Source organism: Euprymna scolopes, chromosome 10 (assembly GCF_053919585.1).
Source record: "Euprymna scolopes isolate OS-2025 chromosome 10, ASM5391958v1, whole genome shotgun sequence".
In the NCBI taxonomy this organism is placed as follows: domain Eukaryota; kingdom Metazoa; phylum Mollusca; class Cephalopoda; order Sepiida; family Sepiolidae; genus Euprymna; species Euprymna scolopes.
Genome location: NC_136491.1, coordinates 82,259,126 through 82,278,338, shown reverse-complemented (window position 1 = coordinate 82,278,338; position 19,213 = coordinate 82,259,126). Strand labels below are relative to the sequence as shown.

General features: G+C 33.7%; 1 protein-coding gene across 2 annotated transcripts in view; it reads right to left on the bottom strand.

Annotated features, from left to right (window-relative positions):
* LOC145286122 (myoglobin-like) overlaps window positions 1-19,213 on the bottom strand; it is a 79,332-nt gene that overhangs the window by 57,183 nt on the left and 2,936 nt on the right. For both annotated transcript variants that reach the window (XM_080134823.1, XM_080134822.1), the window contains exon 2: window positions 10-105. In XM_080134823.1, the coding sequence (XP_079990949.1) occupies window positions 10-105 (96 nt within the window). The remainder of the gene's footprint in view (window positions 1-9; window positions 106-19,213) is intronic.

Sequence of the window (19,213 nt, the reverse complement as noted above, 5' to 3'; positions counted from 1 at the left end):
AAAACTTACCTGATCAACCTTTGCTCGAAACTCCTTCGTTTTCACTAATTCCATCATTTTAGAGGCAAGTACGTTCCATTCATCGAAATAAGGCGGTAAATATTCCTACAAAGAATATATTAAGGCTAATTATACTTTTATAAACTAGATTTAAACGTTAAACAAAATATAATCAAACATTTTAACATAAAAACAATTTTATGCGTTTCATAATAAAATAATGCCTATAAAATAAGACGTTTAGAATCACCATTTTCCTCGCTTATTAGATGCATTAATAATCTTATTAATGCATTCATAATGGCGTATGCTTTGTGACAGTTAATGGTAACAAAATAATTCTAGTGCTTCTTCATGGTGCTTATTAATAGAAATATTCAATTATATATTATTTTATTTTTTTATTTGGAGGGGGGAATCCTTTGAAGTGAGGCTTCATAATTCATGTATTCATTATTTTGCGGATTATTATCCTTATCTTCTATTTTTACGAAAAACACCCGTCTAGCTGAATCCACTGTCAAAAACTTTGCCCACTTTTTATCTATGCCTAAATCAAAACGTAGATTCCACGAACAAAGCTTCTTTCTTAGAACTGCACGCCTGTGGAAATCTGTTTCGTCTGCCTGCTTCCCACCTGACTACAACCTGAATGTCTTCAAGTCCAACGTAAACAAATTCCTGATGAACCGCCCCCTTAAGTAGACGCTTTATTAAATCTCCACACTAACGTACTGTACTTACAATAATCCTTATCCCTGAGTGGCTTCCGGGCCTTGATAAGTGGTGACAAAAAAAGTTGTCGTTTCGCCACGCTTCCGCCAACTCATTCTTCGAAGCCTGTGGATGGATACGGACGGTGAGTTTCCACGGTCCCAAGTCAGCACTGCCTTAAGATAGCAGTTTCAATCCGGCACAAAGCTGGCTGGAGGATTAGTTGGCCAAAATGTGGTGAGACAACAACAACAACAACAACAGGTACGTCCAAAGATGGAGTACTGTTGCCACATCTGGGCAGGAGCTGCTAGAAAGGACTTGTCCTGCCTTCATAGAGTTAAAAATAGACTTTGTAGCCTTGTGGTGGATGTCCTTTTCTCTTCCTTGCAACCTCTTTCTCACAGAAAAGATGTTGCGAGTTTGTCTCTGCTTTATCGTTATTTTCATGGCAAGTGCTCAGCTGAGCTCCATTCTATTGTCCCTCCCTCGCCAAACTTTCACAAAAAGCACCCGTCTAGCAGAAAACACTATCACTAGTTTCCCCTACTTTTTATCTGTGCCAAAACCTAAACGTAGATTCCATGAACAAAGCTTCTTTCTTAGAACTGCACGCCTATGGAATTGTCTTCCGTTTTCCTGCTTTCCAGCTAACTACAATATGGTTGTCTTCAAGTCTAACGTAAACAAGTTTTTGATGAGCCGTTCCATGTAAGTTAACAAATTTACCGAATCTCCATTACTAACGGTTACTATATTGTCCAATTTCTACTGTACACTCTTTAACCCTTATCCTCGCGTGGCCTCTTGGCCTTGAGGTAATGCATATGTAAAAAACAAAGGAAAAAATACTATGGAAGACAGTAATTACTGGAGATACATTTACAAGACTAAGCATCCCTCTTCCGTCGCGGTTAACCACCTGGTGAGGATAACTGTTCGCAGAAAATGAATACACTGTTTCCCAGATCCTATCTATGAATATAATCCATTTTATCGCTATGTCTTTGACTTTAATAGCTTTGTTAACAAAAAGGTACAGACTTCAAACTGTCACTTTGAACCAAATATTTATCCGTCTTGTAAAAGACTAAAATCTTATTTTCAGTACATTTTATGCATTTTATACTTAATCCGAATCAATGTTTTATTATTTAGTTATGAATAAGAAAAACGAGGAGAGGTTTAAGTCACTAATTTATATATTCTCCATTGGTACTCATGAGTACATGGAGAATTTTAATACGAATAATCTTTAAAGATTTACACGTGCAAAGGTAAATAGTTTTCTCTCTAAGAGATTCATAATAAATAGAAAAATTATCATATAGGTTCGCGTTAGTAAAAATAAAAAGTTTACTTATGATTGATTTCTTCAATTTTTATATTTTATTATGATTAATATTTGGTGTTTTAGTAAGATTTCGAGAAGAAAGAAACAACCTTAAGCAGCATGTACTCTTCCTGCAGCTCGGAACACCGCGGGTAATAACTTAGTTAGAACATATATTTCACTGCGCCTTTCATTACTCTTTAAAATGATATCAAAATGCATTCCTTTTTTTTCATTTTTTTTTCTTTATATTTTAGAGACATTACTAAATAATTATTTCACCCGTTACTATTGAAGTGACTATAATTTCTAAGAATATTATATCTAGTGGACTTCTTAACTTTTATGTTGGCATTGATCCTGACGAAGGAATGGTTGGTCGAAGCGTCGTTAAACAACAACTATAAAAAATAAGGATTGTTTCCAGTCGTTGAGAATTTTTTTTTAATTCGAGCTGTTTAAAACAAACTTTTCTATTTGCTTATTCTTTTGCCTATTGACTAAAGTATAGTTTTTCAACAAATAAATAAATACAAAAAAGAAGTGAAAAAGATGTTTTAAAATAAATAAACACTACAAAGAAAAGGAAAAAGATTAGAAGAGGTGCGTTTATATTCGAATTAAAAATGTAAAAAGAAGGCTTGATCATTCAACGTTTCTTGGGATTTTTCAAGGACGACAAAAATGACTAAAAATCGTACATATTCTAAATTTAGCTATTTTATGCATTTTTTATTCATCACGTCAGATTTTTTTTTATAATTTTATTATAAACGTTCGTTTAATATCGTAATTTTACAAGTGTAAAATCAATGTGAAATGTAATCACGCACTGAATGAGGTACGAAGCGACATCAACTGTTTCCATTTTTTTTTCTTTCCTGTTTTATATATTTATATATTTTTGTATATCTTTATGTTATTCCCCTTTTTATTTTCTTCTTTTTCTTTTTTTTTTCATTTATTTTAATGCCGTTAATTCATTTTATTTTTAAACTAGCGGGGATACCCGGCGTTGCCCGAGTGTTTGTTTCCGGGACGGGGGGGAGTTTTAAAAAATGTTATGGTAGGTAAGTAGGAAGGATCAAACCCGGAGTCATGAGTAAAAGTAGGAAAATAAAGTGTGAAGTGAAAAAAAAAAAAAACATTTGCAACGTTAACAGTTCGGCCACCAAGAAAAGTTTATTCCAATTGTTTAGGGAAAAAAAAATGACTACGGTAGGTCGGCGCGAACGTGAAAATATAACGTGAATTGTCCAGCACGCTAACCACTACGCCACAGAGCAATGCAGCTTAGTTTAGTGATTTTAAATAACTTCACATGAAAGAACTACGAAGCCAAACCGGTGTTCTCTTCTCAACTGTTCCTTGTGAACGATCCCCAAACGGTGTTAAGTGGTGGCAGGGGGAGGAGGAATTTATTAGAGAGAAAATATTTTACCACTTCCATTGCTCTTAACCGATTTTGGCCGTGACTTCTCAGCAGAAAAAGTATAGAAATCTAAGATTATCGAGGAATTTGAGAAATAATAAGCCTATAACACACCTTAGATATTGTTCTGCCGTTTGTGCATATTATATTTGCATGAAATATCTTGATTTTTAATCCTATTAATGTCAAAATCAGACGGGAAAAAATGAGTTCATTATATTTATATAGAGATATCACGTGACAACTTATAAAAAATGAGGGCGAAACTCGAGTCTTGGACTTCCTGTTTGTTGGCTGTTATGACTAATGTGACATTGTTTGACAGTGGAAATAACTAAATCATTTCTTACATTAATTTTATTTAATGCGGACTATTATCCTGATCGTGGCGCAGTTGACAGAGACGTTGAATCTCAACGGTTCCAGATGATAATTGCCTGAAGATAGCAGTTTCGATCCTGCCCAAAGCCGGTCGAAACGTTGTGAAAGGACAAAAACTACGGAAGGCAGTAATTGCAATGGATGCAATCAGGAGATTCAGAATCCCTATCCCGTCGCGATTACCACCTGACGAAGGCCAGAGGAATAGTTGGCCGAAACGTCGTGAAACAATAATGAAAAGATGCGGATAATAGTCCGCAATAAATAAAATTAATAAATAATACTCATCTAAATAATGAATTCCATTCTGGAAATTATATTAACAATTGCATGTTGGATGGCATCGTCCTAGTAAGTGTAAAATTACTTCTTGTAAGACAATGGCTTGGGTTCTAGTTGGATAGATGTCCACACCCTTTGTTTGAGACGAAGTAGGTTCATTCTATAGTCGGATTTCACAAAAAATGAATTCAATAAGAAATCTTTAACTCTATTTTGACGATTTACTTTGTCTTTAATTTGTCTATGCCGATTAATACGTTTTTGTTTAAATATATCTGCTTTTTTGCTGTTTTTTTTTTACTTCCATTTTGAAATGTTTTATTTCCATCTTTATTTCTTTCTTTTTAACTTTATTTTAAGGTTTAAGAAACTGAACTGCTCTGTATTCTGAAATAGGATGTGACTTTTAATATGTGTTATTTTTTTTCTATAACCCTTCGCTTTGTCAACATATCTTTATCATAGCAACGCTGCTTTATTGAAACTTATAATTATTTATTTATTTTTATCACACATAACGTTCCATTATAAAATTATTTTTCATTTTTTTTCACCTCTAGCGAATAAATAAACAGATTTACAGAATCAAAATGGCTACAAGCATAACAATTAATATTCTACCGAATACATAAATAAACTTTCAGATTTAAAAACTAATAGTTAATATTTTATACGCGTTTTTACATATTTCGATCTTTCATTCGAGTGACTAATGTCATATTTTACGCTTCAATGTATGTAGTAACACCCGCCACAATAATGAAATGTCGGGACAAAATAAAATACAAAAAATTAAGTTTCAACCAAATAGTCATGTAACTTATACATATAGATCTACAGGCAACATATTCTCCCGTAAGTATGGCTAAGGGTTGAAATTATTTGTTGATTAGTTCAGTTGCAGAGTACTATCATTCGGAAAATGCACTTGCCATGAAATAGTTTCAAAATGTGTCCTGGTACTACGCTTTATTTTTTCGATTCTCCATCAGTGAAAGAGAACCCTTTCTAAACTGAAGCCATTTCTATTTTGTTTCGATCCAGACTGCCCTTTATTGGGGAGTTGTTTCCATTCAGATTTTTTTCTTTATGAAATCGTGTCAAGCAATGCATGAAGCCACTTGGACTAAGGAGCTAAAAATTCAGAAAAAAATTACTACTTCAAGGTCAAAAACTGAGCAACGATAAATGTTAGATGGATAGATTCATAAAAAATTGCTCAGAGAATGTGAGGACTAAAGAATAAAATAAGTGAAGCGATAGTCACGTGCCTGCCGAAAGTGAACCCAACTTCCACGTCTTACTCTCCTTAAAAATTATTAGAGCTGGGCTGCGATCTTTCAATTTAATAAAGGATGGACTAACGACGAATCCGAACAGACACGCTTCTGCTGAACTGCTCAACATTATGGTTTTGCAAATTTGTATGGATGAATAGCAACAACAAAAGAGGAGATAACGAATCATTGTCATAGTAAAGTCGATGAAGTAGTCATTGTTACGAGCCTGGTAGGAGTATTGTATGCAACATGAAAAAATCATGGCAACAACTACAGTGAAGGATGTCTACGCAGAGTATCAAGGTAGTAAATTGAGCCGAATATTATGTAACGGCTATTTCTTGATCTATAGAGTTTCTGAGTCGCATTCACATAAACAGGGCTCATCATTTATTACCCGATGTAAACTGCTGTAAATTGGTTCGTACTATAGTTCTAAATAAATTAGATCAGAGTTCTTCATTAAATTATTATTCAATTCATTTTATCTCTGGTGTGCGTAATACGTATTGTTGATCGTGTGTTTCAGTGACGTAGTGTTATTGCTTTTTTATTATTATTTTCTGGAGGGGGTCAAGTAATTAACAGCTTTTTATGTCTGATCAGGCAACGCACGATAAGAATATATTGCCACAGTTTACATTCGCAATTAATGCCATTGACGTTTAGTTAAATCAACAATCAAGGAAGTTTTAGAATAGAAACTGCTGTAATGGATCCGAAACAATCTAAATTTTTTTTCAGATTTCATTTTTTATTACTATCTTTTACTTTCTAGAGATTTCTACTTACCTGCACCAAACGTTCAAAGTTTTACAAGTTTCTAAGAACAATGGTCGATTAATATTTGTTGTGCATGTATTAAAAAGAATGACCTTTTCAAACCCAATAATATAGATTAGCAATAGGCCGGGTGTCAGTTATTTTACAAGATGAAATTCAGTCAAAAGTGAGTGTTTATTGTTAATTGGGGGAGATTTCTCACAACCTTTTTCTTCAATAGAAAAAATATTTGTAAATCTACATTTAAAAAACGAACATATATTTATTTGATTTATAGTGATAGTAATATTTGGAAGCTTGGGAAAGAAATTTATTTTTTCAAATTTCTTGTAAAATCCTGTATCTTTCTGAAACCTGATTACATTGTCTACATGAACATTGTTAAACAGATATTTCATATTGTCTACCTAGTAGTATTCTTTCATTTTTATATTTTTATATTGTCGTCGTTAGTCCAACCTTTACCAAATTGAAATATCGCAGCCATGCTCTAATAATTTTTTAAGGAGAGTAAAACGGGAAGTTGGGTTCACTTTCGGCAATCACGTGACTATATTTCACTTATTCTATTCTTGAGTCCTCACATTCTCTATCCACCTAACACTTATCGGTGCCTAGATTTTGACCTTAGAAGTGGTACTTTTCTTTGAATTTTTAGCTCCTTAGTCTAAGTGGCTTCATGCTTTGTTTGATACGATTTCAAAAAGAAAAAATATCTGGATGGGAATAGCTCCCTAATAAAGGGCATTCTGGATCGAAACAAAATAGAAATGGCTTCAGTCTAGAAGGGTTTCTCATTGATGGAAAATCGAAAAGATAAAGCTTAGTGCCAGAACATATTTTAGGACTATTTCATGGCAAGTGCATTTTTCTCGAAAGATAGAACTCTACAACTGAACTAATCAACAAATAATTTCTTGGTTGTGTTGGAGATGTTTTTATGTATTTAACGGTAAGACGTTACTGGCATGATATGCTTGATGGGATTTCCACTCTCTCCACGAGATATGAATAAAGTAAGTGAGTATGACCGATTCATATTTTTCCTAATAGCACCTCATGTGGTGAATTATCGTATTTTCAGTGAAGATTTTTTATATTTTGCTGGACAAGTTGCCAGAGGATAATTTAGATTTGATTCCAAAGTTGAACTATTTTTTCGACCGTCGATGAATTCGAAGATGGATTTTTTTTCGGGTTGCTTTTTACAGTCAAATATTTGAATGATTGTGATTTGTGGAAATGTAATGACGTTTTAGATTCAAAAAAAAATTTTTTTTGTTGTTGAGTTTCTGTTTGTGATGACAATAGACTTTTGGTAAATTATTGTGGGAAAGATTTGTGTTTATTAATTTTTTGTTTTGTTTTCTTCCACACACATGTTGAAAACATCGTAATTTTGACGAGTACTGTTTCGTTTAATTTTTCCGCGCATGACGTTAAAATAAAATGGTGTCGTGTGGACGCGCTTTCCTTGTTTATTTATTCATGCGTAGGTTTCAAATAGGGAGGCATGTCGAACTTTTGTGATTCGAAAAGTCGTATTTCTTATACTCTTAAAGGTCTAATTGTATCTGTTATAAATAGATTTGTTGTGTATTTGATGTTCGAAGCATTGCTTGTTTGAATGCTGGGGAGGGGGAATTTTGTAGTTATTGATTCGTACACCAAATAAAAGGGATGCAAAACTTGGGGCGACGTTTTAACTAAAAATCAATTTAACTCCGGCCACAATCGCTAACTGAAATAATCCCTGGTCGTAAAAATAAGCAAACTGAACATCAAGCCAAACAAACCACTGCATGCAATCCACTACGGACAACATATTGGTAAATTATAGATTGTTCTGGATTTTGATATTGACCAAAGTAAAATATATCTGTGGAAGTTATGTTAGTATTTCTAACTTATAGTAATAACAAACTAAAAACTTTTTATTGTCTCCCTTAGATTATTTATTTTAATGTAAAATATTCTTGTTTCTTTTACTTTTGTTTAAAAATAAATTTATTTTCTTTTTATAACTCCATCCTCTGTTTTCTTTTCACAGTTTTTAAAATTTAAGTAACATGTGTGTCGCTGTGAATACATCTAGACATGTTTTGACAACTTTTATCAAAACATTACTTCACTTCTCATCTCTTTTTTACTTCCAATTAGATAGATAGATAGATAGATAGATAGATAGATAGGTTGATAAACAGATACAAGGATGGATAGATGTATAGATAGATAGATAGATAGATAGATAGATAGATAGATAGATAGATAGATTGATTGATTGATTGATTGATTGATTGATAAACAGATACAAGGATAGATGGATAGATAGATTTTACCCAGGAAATCGCGAAGATGTCACCACACAAGGAAAGTATTTCATTTTTTCCCCTTTCACGTGGAAATCAGGTTTTAATACTTCGAGTTGCTTTAATCGTCCATAGCGCCCCCCTTTTCGTCGGCTAAAAATTTGACATAATGTCACAAAATTATCGATTCGATATGCAGTATAATGTATTTGAAATATATGAAAATATATTTTCTGGTATTATGTATGCAAATGCATACCTGAAATATGACAGTTATAAATCAATTACTTATGTGTGGTAATACATATACTTGTTTCTTTTAAACAACATGCTCTTTTATTTATTTATTTATTTATTTATTTTAATAATTAAAAGTCTACTGCATTAATGCTCGCAAATTTCAGTGCATATATATATATGTATATATATATGCATATATATGTATATATATGTATATATATATGTATGTATATATATATGCACTGAAATTTGCGAGCATTAATGCAGTAGACTTTTAATTATTAAAAAAAAAATAAATAAAAGAGCATGTACTTTGAATATCGCTATAAACTTGAATACTTAAATACTTAAATATAAGCTTGAATACTTAAGATTTGACATTTACGAAAGCCAAAAACGATATTTGCTTTCATTTTCTTCCAAGTCCAGTTCTTGTCAAATGAATTTTTTAGTAATCATTTTTTTCTCTTTAAGATATAAACAATTCTGTTTGGATAGTAGTCCGTTGGGATATTAAAACGGACAGCTTCCAAGTACCCTTAAGTTCAAATACGAAATATAGAAAGTAAAAGTATCAATTTTACGCTTGAATGACGCCATTTTTTTTATGTTTTCAGTTTAGAAAAGTTCCGTAAAATTGAATTTGTTTCATTTTATTCTATTATTGTATTTTTGTTTTATCAGAGGCGCTACGCAAAAAAGGCCGTCAAGAGCTAGGTCCCGAAAGGGTGCCTATTCCCTCATGATGGCCCAACATTATTTGTAGACTGTATCCTGCCTTGACAAAATTCCAAACCGGCTTCTAAACCTAATAGGTAATACCCTTTTTTCTTTACTTCAACCTCTTTCCCACAGAAAAGACGTTTTGAGCTTGTCTCTGCTCTGTTGGTGTTTTCATAGCAAGTGCTCATCTGAGCTTCAATCTATGGTCCCCCTCTTGCCAAATTTTTACAAAAAAAACATTCGTCTAGCTATAACGACCATCAACAGTTTCCTCTACTCTCTATCTTTGCCTACATCTAAACGCAAATTCCATGAACAAAGCTTCGTTCCTAGAACTGCCTGTCTGTGGAACTCTGTTCAGCTGATCTGCTTTCCAGCTGACTATAACGAAGCTATAAATGATGAATTTCCCACGTTTCTGAGCGTGTCTTAAAAAACTTTTATATGGTCGTCTTCAAGTCCAGTGTAAATAAGTTCTTGTTAAATCGTCCACTAGATAACCTTTTTTTACCCGATTTCCACCACTAACTTTTAATATGATGTTGTCTCAGTGACGACCGTACATTCATTAACCCTTATCCTCGAGTGGTCTTCGAGATGTGACTCCCATGTAAAAAAAAAAAAGGAAAAACAGCCGATAAACTTTATTATATGCAAGTCTACAGGGGGAGATAGGCCCCGAAATGTTGCGCATTCTGTCTTGGTTATTCGACATTATCTCAAGATCGGAATGAAATGCCCAAAAAGTTAAAACAGCCAATAAACTTGACTATATACATCTCTGCAAAGTAAGTTTTTTCTTTTAAACAACAATATCTTCTATTGGTCGCTCGCTTCGTTGTGAGTTTCTGTTACTGTTCCGGTAGCGGATGTCGTTCTGTTTTTGTTTTATGGTATCGTTTTAAGACTAGAGCAGATAGAATTTCATTTATTAAATAAAATAAACATTGGATTTATTACAATAAATTTCAATTACGTTAATATTTTTAACCCACAAGTGAGTAATTTCTAAAGTTCTATTATTTTATTTGTAACTGGCAAATTTCATACATGTGTGTTTACATAAAAAGTACCTATCAATTCAGTGTACATTAAAGGTAAGGATGTCTAACAGAGTATCAATATAGGAAATTTACTCGAATATAAGTTACGGTTCACTGATTATCCCTTGATCTATAGAGTTTCTGAATCGCATTCACAAAACCAAGGCTTATTATTTATTACCCGATGTAAACTGCTGTAAATTAGTTTGTGCTAGAGTTTTAAATTAGATCCAAATTTCTTCATTCAACTACGATTCAATTCATTTTATCTCTGGTGTACGTAATGCGATTTACTGATCGTACGTTTCAGTAACTTAGTTATTTTTTTATTTATTTATTTTTTTTTTATTTTTTTATTTTGTATTTATTTATTTATTTTATTTATTTATTTATTTGTGTATTTATTTATTTTTGTTATTGTTTGCGGTGGGGGTCAAGTAATTAGCAGCTTTTTATGTATGATAAAGAAACGCACGATAAGAATATATTGTCACAGTTTACATTTGCAATTAATGGCATTGACCTTTGATTAAATAAACAATCCAGGAAGTTTTAGAATAGAAACTGTGCAATGGTTCCGAAACAATTAAAAAAAAATTCAGATTTCGGGGGGGGGGGGGGTTTATTACTATCTTTAACGTTCTAGAGATTTCTACTAGCCTACACCAAACAGTTATAAATAAAATAATAGGAGAACTTCAGAAATTACTTACCTGTGGTTGAAAAATAAGTAAGATTGATAGTTCAAAAAGCGTAAGAACGTTTTAAGTGAAATAAATTTTATCAACATTATTTGTCTACATCATTTAGTTTTAACCACACTTTTGGCAATTCTGGTTGCTGGTTTTGCAATAATATATAAATAAATAAGGCGTATGAGTGAGGAAACATGTTTTATCATGTCTTACTTAATTAAAGGTTATAATGATTCAACACTTGATATAACAAACACAGATGGTTGTTTTCAAATCAACATAACAAAAAGAGAAATAATTTCCACAATAAGTTTTTCAAAGATTACATACTAATAAAACACATTTAAATATGATATTTTAGTTCATGCAGATTTTGTACTTCTAATTATAGCATCAATCCTCCATCGATTGTTATCTATTATAGTTTACCCAATACATAGTAGTGATTTAAAAATAAAACGCTTGGCTGTGTGGCTATTAATGACGAAAGTAATAACTCCCAACCGGATGTTTACTCGTCGGTTGTCGCAGACAAAGTATGTAAACGTGTCACTACGCATAGGCTCGGCGCACCCATCCGGTCAAAAAGAGAAAAATAATAAAAATTAATTAGCCAATGGGAGCGGCGAGGGCAATAAAAATAAAATTTAACAACCAACGTGTCTACGGGAGCCAACAAGAAGAGCTAAAAACCCTGGATTTTTTTGTAAACGAGAGAGAAGGGCAACGAGAAACCAAAGAAAGGGGACGCAGGTGTAGTCAAGCGAGAAGTTTTACTCTTAAAAGCCGCCAAACACTCCTCTTTGTGACCGCTACTTGATCAACAAAAAGAAACAAGGAATAAGTTCTCTTTATAAACATTCTTTCTCTTTTTCTCCATTTATTCCAACGTCCTACTGTATTATTTTTGAAAGGTGACGACATATGAAAATGAACATTTTTGGAACACGCACATTCAATCTAGTCTTTTATTGATAATAAAAGTTATTCAAACCTTAAATGCTCATAGTTTTCTTATGTTAAATTGAGTTTCTATCACAGGCATTATGTTGTAATACACAAAACGAAGCTATAAATGGTGAATTTTCAACGTTTCTTACCGTGACAAAATAAACCAATATATAAAAACATACATCGTCTTGTGTCTGTCCTGTATGCGGCTTGTTGAACAGAACCCAGACCCCAAAGCATTTGCGAATCCCCCAGGCAACGGCCAAAAGTCAGGAGGTTACGCAGCAACAGTTATGTCATTATATATGTACTGTTAATTATATGTAATACGCACACACAAGTCACGGACCGCATAGACATTAAGGAATCTGAGGACAATAGTCCGTTAAACACACCGTTGCATACACAGTTAAATACACAGTTAGAAACGCACAGTTCGATAAGAATGAGACTATTAAAATATAACCAGATACGCTAGACTGCAAACTTTGGAAGACTTATAATGCGAGTTGAAGCAGCAACCGACAACTCGCAACTATTTTAAGTTGCAACTAAAATTGAACAAAAAAACAATAAACTTCCTTATAGACACGAGTGCCTCTGTAATAATATTACCACACAGTTCGGCACCCGGTTTCACCATCAATTCCATACCTGTGCTTCTCTCAGCAGCAAATGTGGAGACCATAAAATGATTTGGGGAAATGCAGTTGAACATTGTTATTCCAGGCCTACGTCGCTCATACACTTGGACTGTTGTAATCGCAGACACTATCAACCCTCTTCTTGGCGCAGATTTTCTTCGCCACTATGGTCTTATCCTGAACTGCAGTTATGGAAAACTAATAGACGAAACAACACGCCGTTATGTGGAAGGTGGACGGGTCACAGTCGGCATTCAAAATACAATAATGAACAACCATGACCGTCTACCAGAAAAAAATACAGTTGCTTCTTCAAAAATTCCCCAAACTCACTAGACCACGCACGGAAGAACCTCTAGCGTCTAACACAAGAGTAACTCACGCCATAGACACTGTTGATAATTCCCCAACTTATGCCAATGTTCGACTGTCTGAAGAGAAATATGAAGCAGCAAAGCAGTTCATATAATTTTTAAAAGCTGGCATATTAAGACCCTCAAAATTTTCATGGTCCTCACCAATCCTCCTAGTTCCAAAATCAACTACAGGGAAATGGAGATTTTGTGTGGTGAATTCAGACAACTTAACCATCTGACAACACCAGACAGATACCCGGTCTTAAAAATCACAGGCTCAGATCTAAGCTTTTTGAAAAAAAGTTATTTTCAAAGATCGACCTATTACAGGCCTATTATCAAATTCATATCCAATAGGCTGATATTGAAAAATCTGCAGTGATAACACCGTTTGGCCTTTTCGAATATTTATTTATTCCATTTGGATAGCGAAAAAGCAGTTCGAACTTCCAAAGATTTATGGACAGCATATTCATGAAATAAGCTGGGGGGGGGGTATATATCGATGATATTTTGGTGTTTCCCGAGTCAGAAAAACACTATTGCAGTGACCTAAAAATGTTTACTCACTTTTTAAGAAAAATAATCTTAATATCTCCATCGATAAATGTCAATGTAACAAAAGCAGCATTTACTTTTTGGGCTAGAGTGGAAGTTCTGATAGACAATAGATTCAACGGCACAGAAAGTTGAAGATATAAAAATTTTCCCAGATCCAACAGATTCCAAATCGCTTCGAAAATTCCTGGGAATGGTGAATTTTTACAGAAAATTAATGCCACGGGCTGCAGATATACAACTGCCTTTGACTGAAGCCATCAAATATAACCATGTAACTAAAACACTTGAATTAGGCCCACCTGAAAAGGAAGCATTTACCAAAATAATAAATATCTGCATTTACACACCCTGATCCAAATGCCACACAATACCACCTAGTCACAGATAGCTCCAACTTTACTGTAGATGCAACACTGCACCAAATAATAAATGGTGAATCGATCCCTGTTGGATGTTACTCGCGAAATCTATCGGAAAGTAAAACGACGTACTCTACCTTTAACAGAGAACTATTAGCGGCATACGAAGCAGCCTTGCATTTTAAACCACAAATAGAAGGTAGGACTGTTATCATGTTCACAGACCATAAGCCACTGTCTCTAGCATCAAGAAAAGACACTAATCAAATCCGATATACAACAACGATATCTATCAATCATCACGGAATATGTTGTAGATGTGTTGTATATCAGGGGAGAAGCAAACATTGTTGTTGACTGTCTATCTCAGCCAATGTGCACAGTGATCGTTGATCCATGTGATTTAACAAAAAGAATCAGGAAATACGTACTCTTTATGAATATTCTTCCTCTTTTTCTCCGTTTATTGCAACACCTTACTTTGTGTTATTTTTGGAAGGTAATGACACGTGAAAATGAACTTTTTTTGATCACGCACATTCAATCTAGTCTTTTGTTGATGACAAAAATTATTCAAACCTAGAATGCTCATAGTTGTCTTGTGTTAAATGGGGTTTCTATTTCATGCGTTTTTCATGTTGTAATACACAAAACGAAACTATAGTTGTCAACAGTTAGAATCGAGCTCAAAACCTATAACGCTCCAGCCTTAGTCGTTATCGTTCGCTCTATCGTCATATTGATAAGAAATAGTTTTAAACGAACCAACTTTAACGTATAGATGTATGTAGTTGCGCATGCGTACAAATAAAACGTTTCGTCGATTTACGCCTGCCAATTTCTTCCCCCCCCCTATGTTAACCCCGTCGTCGCTATATTTAAAGGCTAAAAACTCGGCCAAAGAACTATCCACAAAAAAATTACAACATTTATCTGTCTCACCACGCTATGCGACCTTGCGTCTCGGTTGAGATGCACTTTGAAGAAATAAAGACAGACAGACAGACATAGTGAGTTTTATGGATTAAATTTTGGTCCAACTTGCATGGTTACAATCAATGTATTTTTTTTTTAATCGCAGAGGATGTATAATGAATAAACAATATATCCACACTTTAGTATTTTTTTCTTTGCAGCTGTTTTAATATTCATCCAGATAAACAACCTATATAAAAACTATACTGGATTTTATTCACTGAGGAATAAAAAATATGGTCACTAAAATTTACATACTATTTATACTAGCAGAGACAACCGACGTTGCCCGGGACTGAATTTTTATCAACGAATAGTTTCACACTCCCATGTTTTGTTGTCGTCGAAATTGGCGAAATCGCCTATTTTTCAATCAAATCGATCGATTGCCTGCTCTAGTTGAGGATTCATCGCAGTGCACCGGAAGGAAGCTTCACATGCCTCTCTGCTATGACGTAATCCACAATACACTGTAGTCAACATTGCACTGTAGAAGAACCTACTGTTGGTTTTATAAAATTATTTTTATATTATATAATGGCTTGAATTAAAGTTTAAAATGCAAAAGTCAAGCATTATGCTTCAATTCTGCTTAAACTGAAACATTCATTTTGAAAGCGCCCCTGTTATAGCAAAGAACCTACTGCTGATTTTGATGCTTGTTGATGATCATGTGTGTGTGCGTGTGTGTGTGTGTGTGTGTGTGTGTGTGTGTGTGTGTGTGTGTGTGTGTGTGTGTAAACATTTCTTACACGTTATGTAAATCAGAAAAATAAATAAAGCTGAAGAGCGACGAAGACGGTGATGGTACCATTATCTTTTGTTTCACAGAATTGATTTTTTCCACATAGTCACCACCATTCTCAATGCACTTTTCCTAGCGATGTGGTAGTGGTGGCTGTGAATGGCGTCCGGGGCGCACTTGTTACTCACATCTATGTCGCCACTCTGAAATCAACGAACCCGTTTCCTAACTGTGTTGACATCATTTACATCGGCTTTGTAAACGTTCAACGGGAAACTGTAAATGTTGATTGGTTCAATCTCTTTTCTTCGTGGAGAAATTCGATAGTTCATATCTGCTTCTGGCACTTAAGTTGCTTTGTTAGAGTCTCGCACCGTCAATATATGCACCAGAGATATAAAACTGCATAAGTTCTGTCATCATAACAATGCTATTTGTGATCCCATTGCACGCGGATTAAAAAAATAGGAGCCATTACTTTTGGAACGCTCCGTTGTACACACACATAGTAGAATATAACTCGTGCAAGTATAAACTCTTTTGAAGAAGAAGAAAGTGATTACAAAATGAAGGTCATACAACAATAGCAAATCCAGGTACACAATCTCACACGTATTGAAAAATACTCAAGAAAAAAAAAACACACCCTTACACAGGTAAATGTTAATGAATACATACACATGCGAGTGCGCGCACGAACATACACACGCGCGTGCGCGGGCGCGGAATGAACATAGACACATGTATATTCACACACTTCACGAAGAATATTTGTCTCCTAAATACCAGAAACCCAATGGCTTTATATCCCACACGCTTAAAAGGGCTATAAATACAGGATAGAGAAAGACGCACACACATAGACCTCACCCAACTAAGGAGAACCCAAGCCGATGTCTCACAAGTAGAAATTTTAGGACAACATGCTCATCTAACAAGCAATTGGTAATAGAATTCTTAGATTGTGAGAACTGATATAATTATTTCCACAGTCAAGCAACGTTTGTGAGCTGCGACTTGCTGGACTGTGAAAATAATTATATCATCTCACATTCTGAACATTCTATTACCAATTGCTTGTAAGGTCAGCATGTTGGATGACATCGTCCTGACTACAATCTGATTGTCTTCAGGTCCAACGTAAACAAGTTCTTGATGAACCGTCCCACTAAGTAATCCAATTTACAAAATTCCCACTACTTATGTTTATTATGCTATAATCACAAAAACTAATGTATACCCATTAACCCTTATCTTCGAGTGGCCTCCGAGCTTTGATAAGTGGTGATTCCTGTGTAAAAAATAATGATCATCTCTCACATTCTGAAAATTATATATATATATATATATATATATATATATATATATATATATATATATATATATATATATATATATATATATATATACACGGTTGACACACCGATTCCCGTCAGATCACCGAAATTAAGCAACGTTGAGCCTGGTTAGTACTGAATTCTAGGCGCTGTATGTGCTCTCCGCTTATCCCGGCATTTGTTTCCAGTCGTCTTATACATACACTTCATTTGCCACTGGTATTTAATAATGTCGACTCAGAAGAGGCGTAATTGTAGATTGCGCACCTCCTGCTACACAAATTTCACGCGCAGGCACCCCTACGTGGGTATCCATAGTCTATTAGTCTATCAAAGACTGAAAGAGCCTGTATATATATATATATATATATATATATATATATATATATATATATATATATATATAAGAATTATAGTTAAGTTTACCAAAATGACCAAGATGGCAAAACTAAAGTAAATTATAAATATTAAAGAATTAATATTTATAAAGTAATCTCAACCAGATGTAAAAGCTCGATAAAACCAAATAGGAGATAGAGCAAGCAAAATCCGATCCCGCATTTTGCTAAATCGTGCCCTCTGGTGAGAAGGAAAGTATTTCTTCGAAACTCCGCGGATTAAGGACTATGTTTTCTTTTTAAAATTAAATGTTTTTAACTTTTTTTTCAAAGTGCTTTTTAATATGTTTTAATAAATACTTGTTCTTATATATATATATATATATATATATATATATATATATATATATATATATATATATATATATATATATATGCGATGCCTCTGTTCAGTCTCATTGCGAGTTTGCTCTATATTAATTAGGTTAACCTATTCAAAGTTTTCTTACGTGTGTCATTCGTTTTGGTCTCCAAAAAAGAAACAATTATTTCTACAAATCTACTGCATTTATATAATTCCGGTTAATCTAATAAATAAATTAATACTTACCACCCTCTTCTTTGTTATTAATATTCTGTTTATATATTTTCATTCTTATTTGCTAATAATCTTTTTATATTTATTAGTTTATTTAATATAATATAATAATTTTAAAATGTTATCATTCATACACTACCGTGTTAGAATATATGGTTAAGTGACAGTTTTAGTCATTTAGAACTGATTTAAAGCTTCACCGCTCACTCATTTTTTGACCAAATTTCAAACAATTAATACAATTTATAGATCACCTTCTCAGCTATACTGTGAACAAAATATTTCAATCTTAGTTCAGTAAAACAAAAGTTATGATTAATTTAATGGTATTCAAAATCGTAAATAAAAACCTAAAGAGGTGAGCGACGATTTTTATTACTGGTTTCCATAGCAACCACGTCGCTTCAGCGACTAGTGTTGCTACTAATTCACTGTTGTCGCGGAAAGAGAACTACCAAATGAAACAAACAGAATGAAAGAATGAAAGGGGGATAATTGGAGATTTTATTGAAGCAGACGAGTGCCGTGTATTGTTATTACATATGTGTATGGTATGTTTATGGGGGAAAATAAGATTGAAATTAAACAAAGAACAAGTGAATTTATTGGAAGCCTGGAAAAACAATGGATTACAATAGAAAAATGCGAGCATGAAAAGTGATATGGTTAAGCTTAAACAGTGAAAAATAAAGGACTAGTTGTTAAAACTGGAAAAGAAAATGACTAATGGAGTTTTGGATTTCCTCCATTAATCTACTTTGATTAGTTTTATACGATTTAAAAGCATCAGAATAACGAACTCATGCTTTATTTAATTGTTTATTTTTATTTAATTTTTTTTGTCTCTCAACAAAAGGAGGGTGAAACTGTAAATTCACCCTTGTCTGTTCGTCTGTTCGTCTGTTCGTCTGTTCGTCCTACCGCACTTTTCTCATTAACTACGCCTTGGATTTTTTTAAAAAATTCGCACAAACATTAAACATGATATGAGTAAAAAAAAAGTAACAGAACGGATTTTCCGAGAAAACTCCGGTGCCCCCCCTTCGGTTAAAATGGCTAGCATTGACACTTTTGTGTTTATTAAAAAGACTGATGCCTTGGAATTTTATAAAACTTTCTGAAAAGTTGTAACTA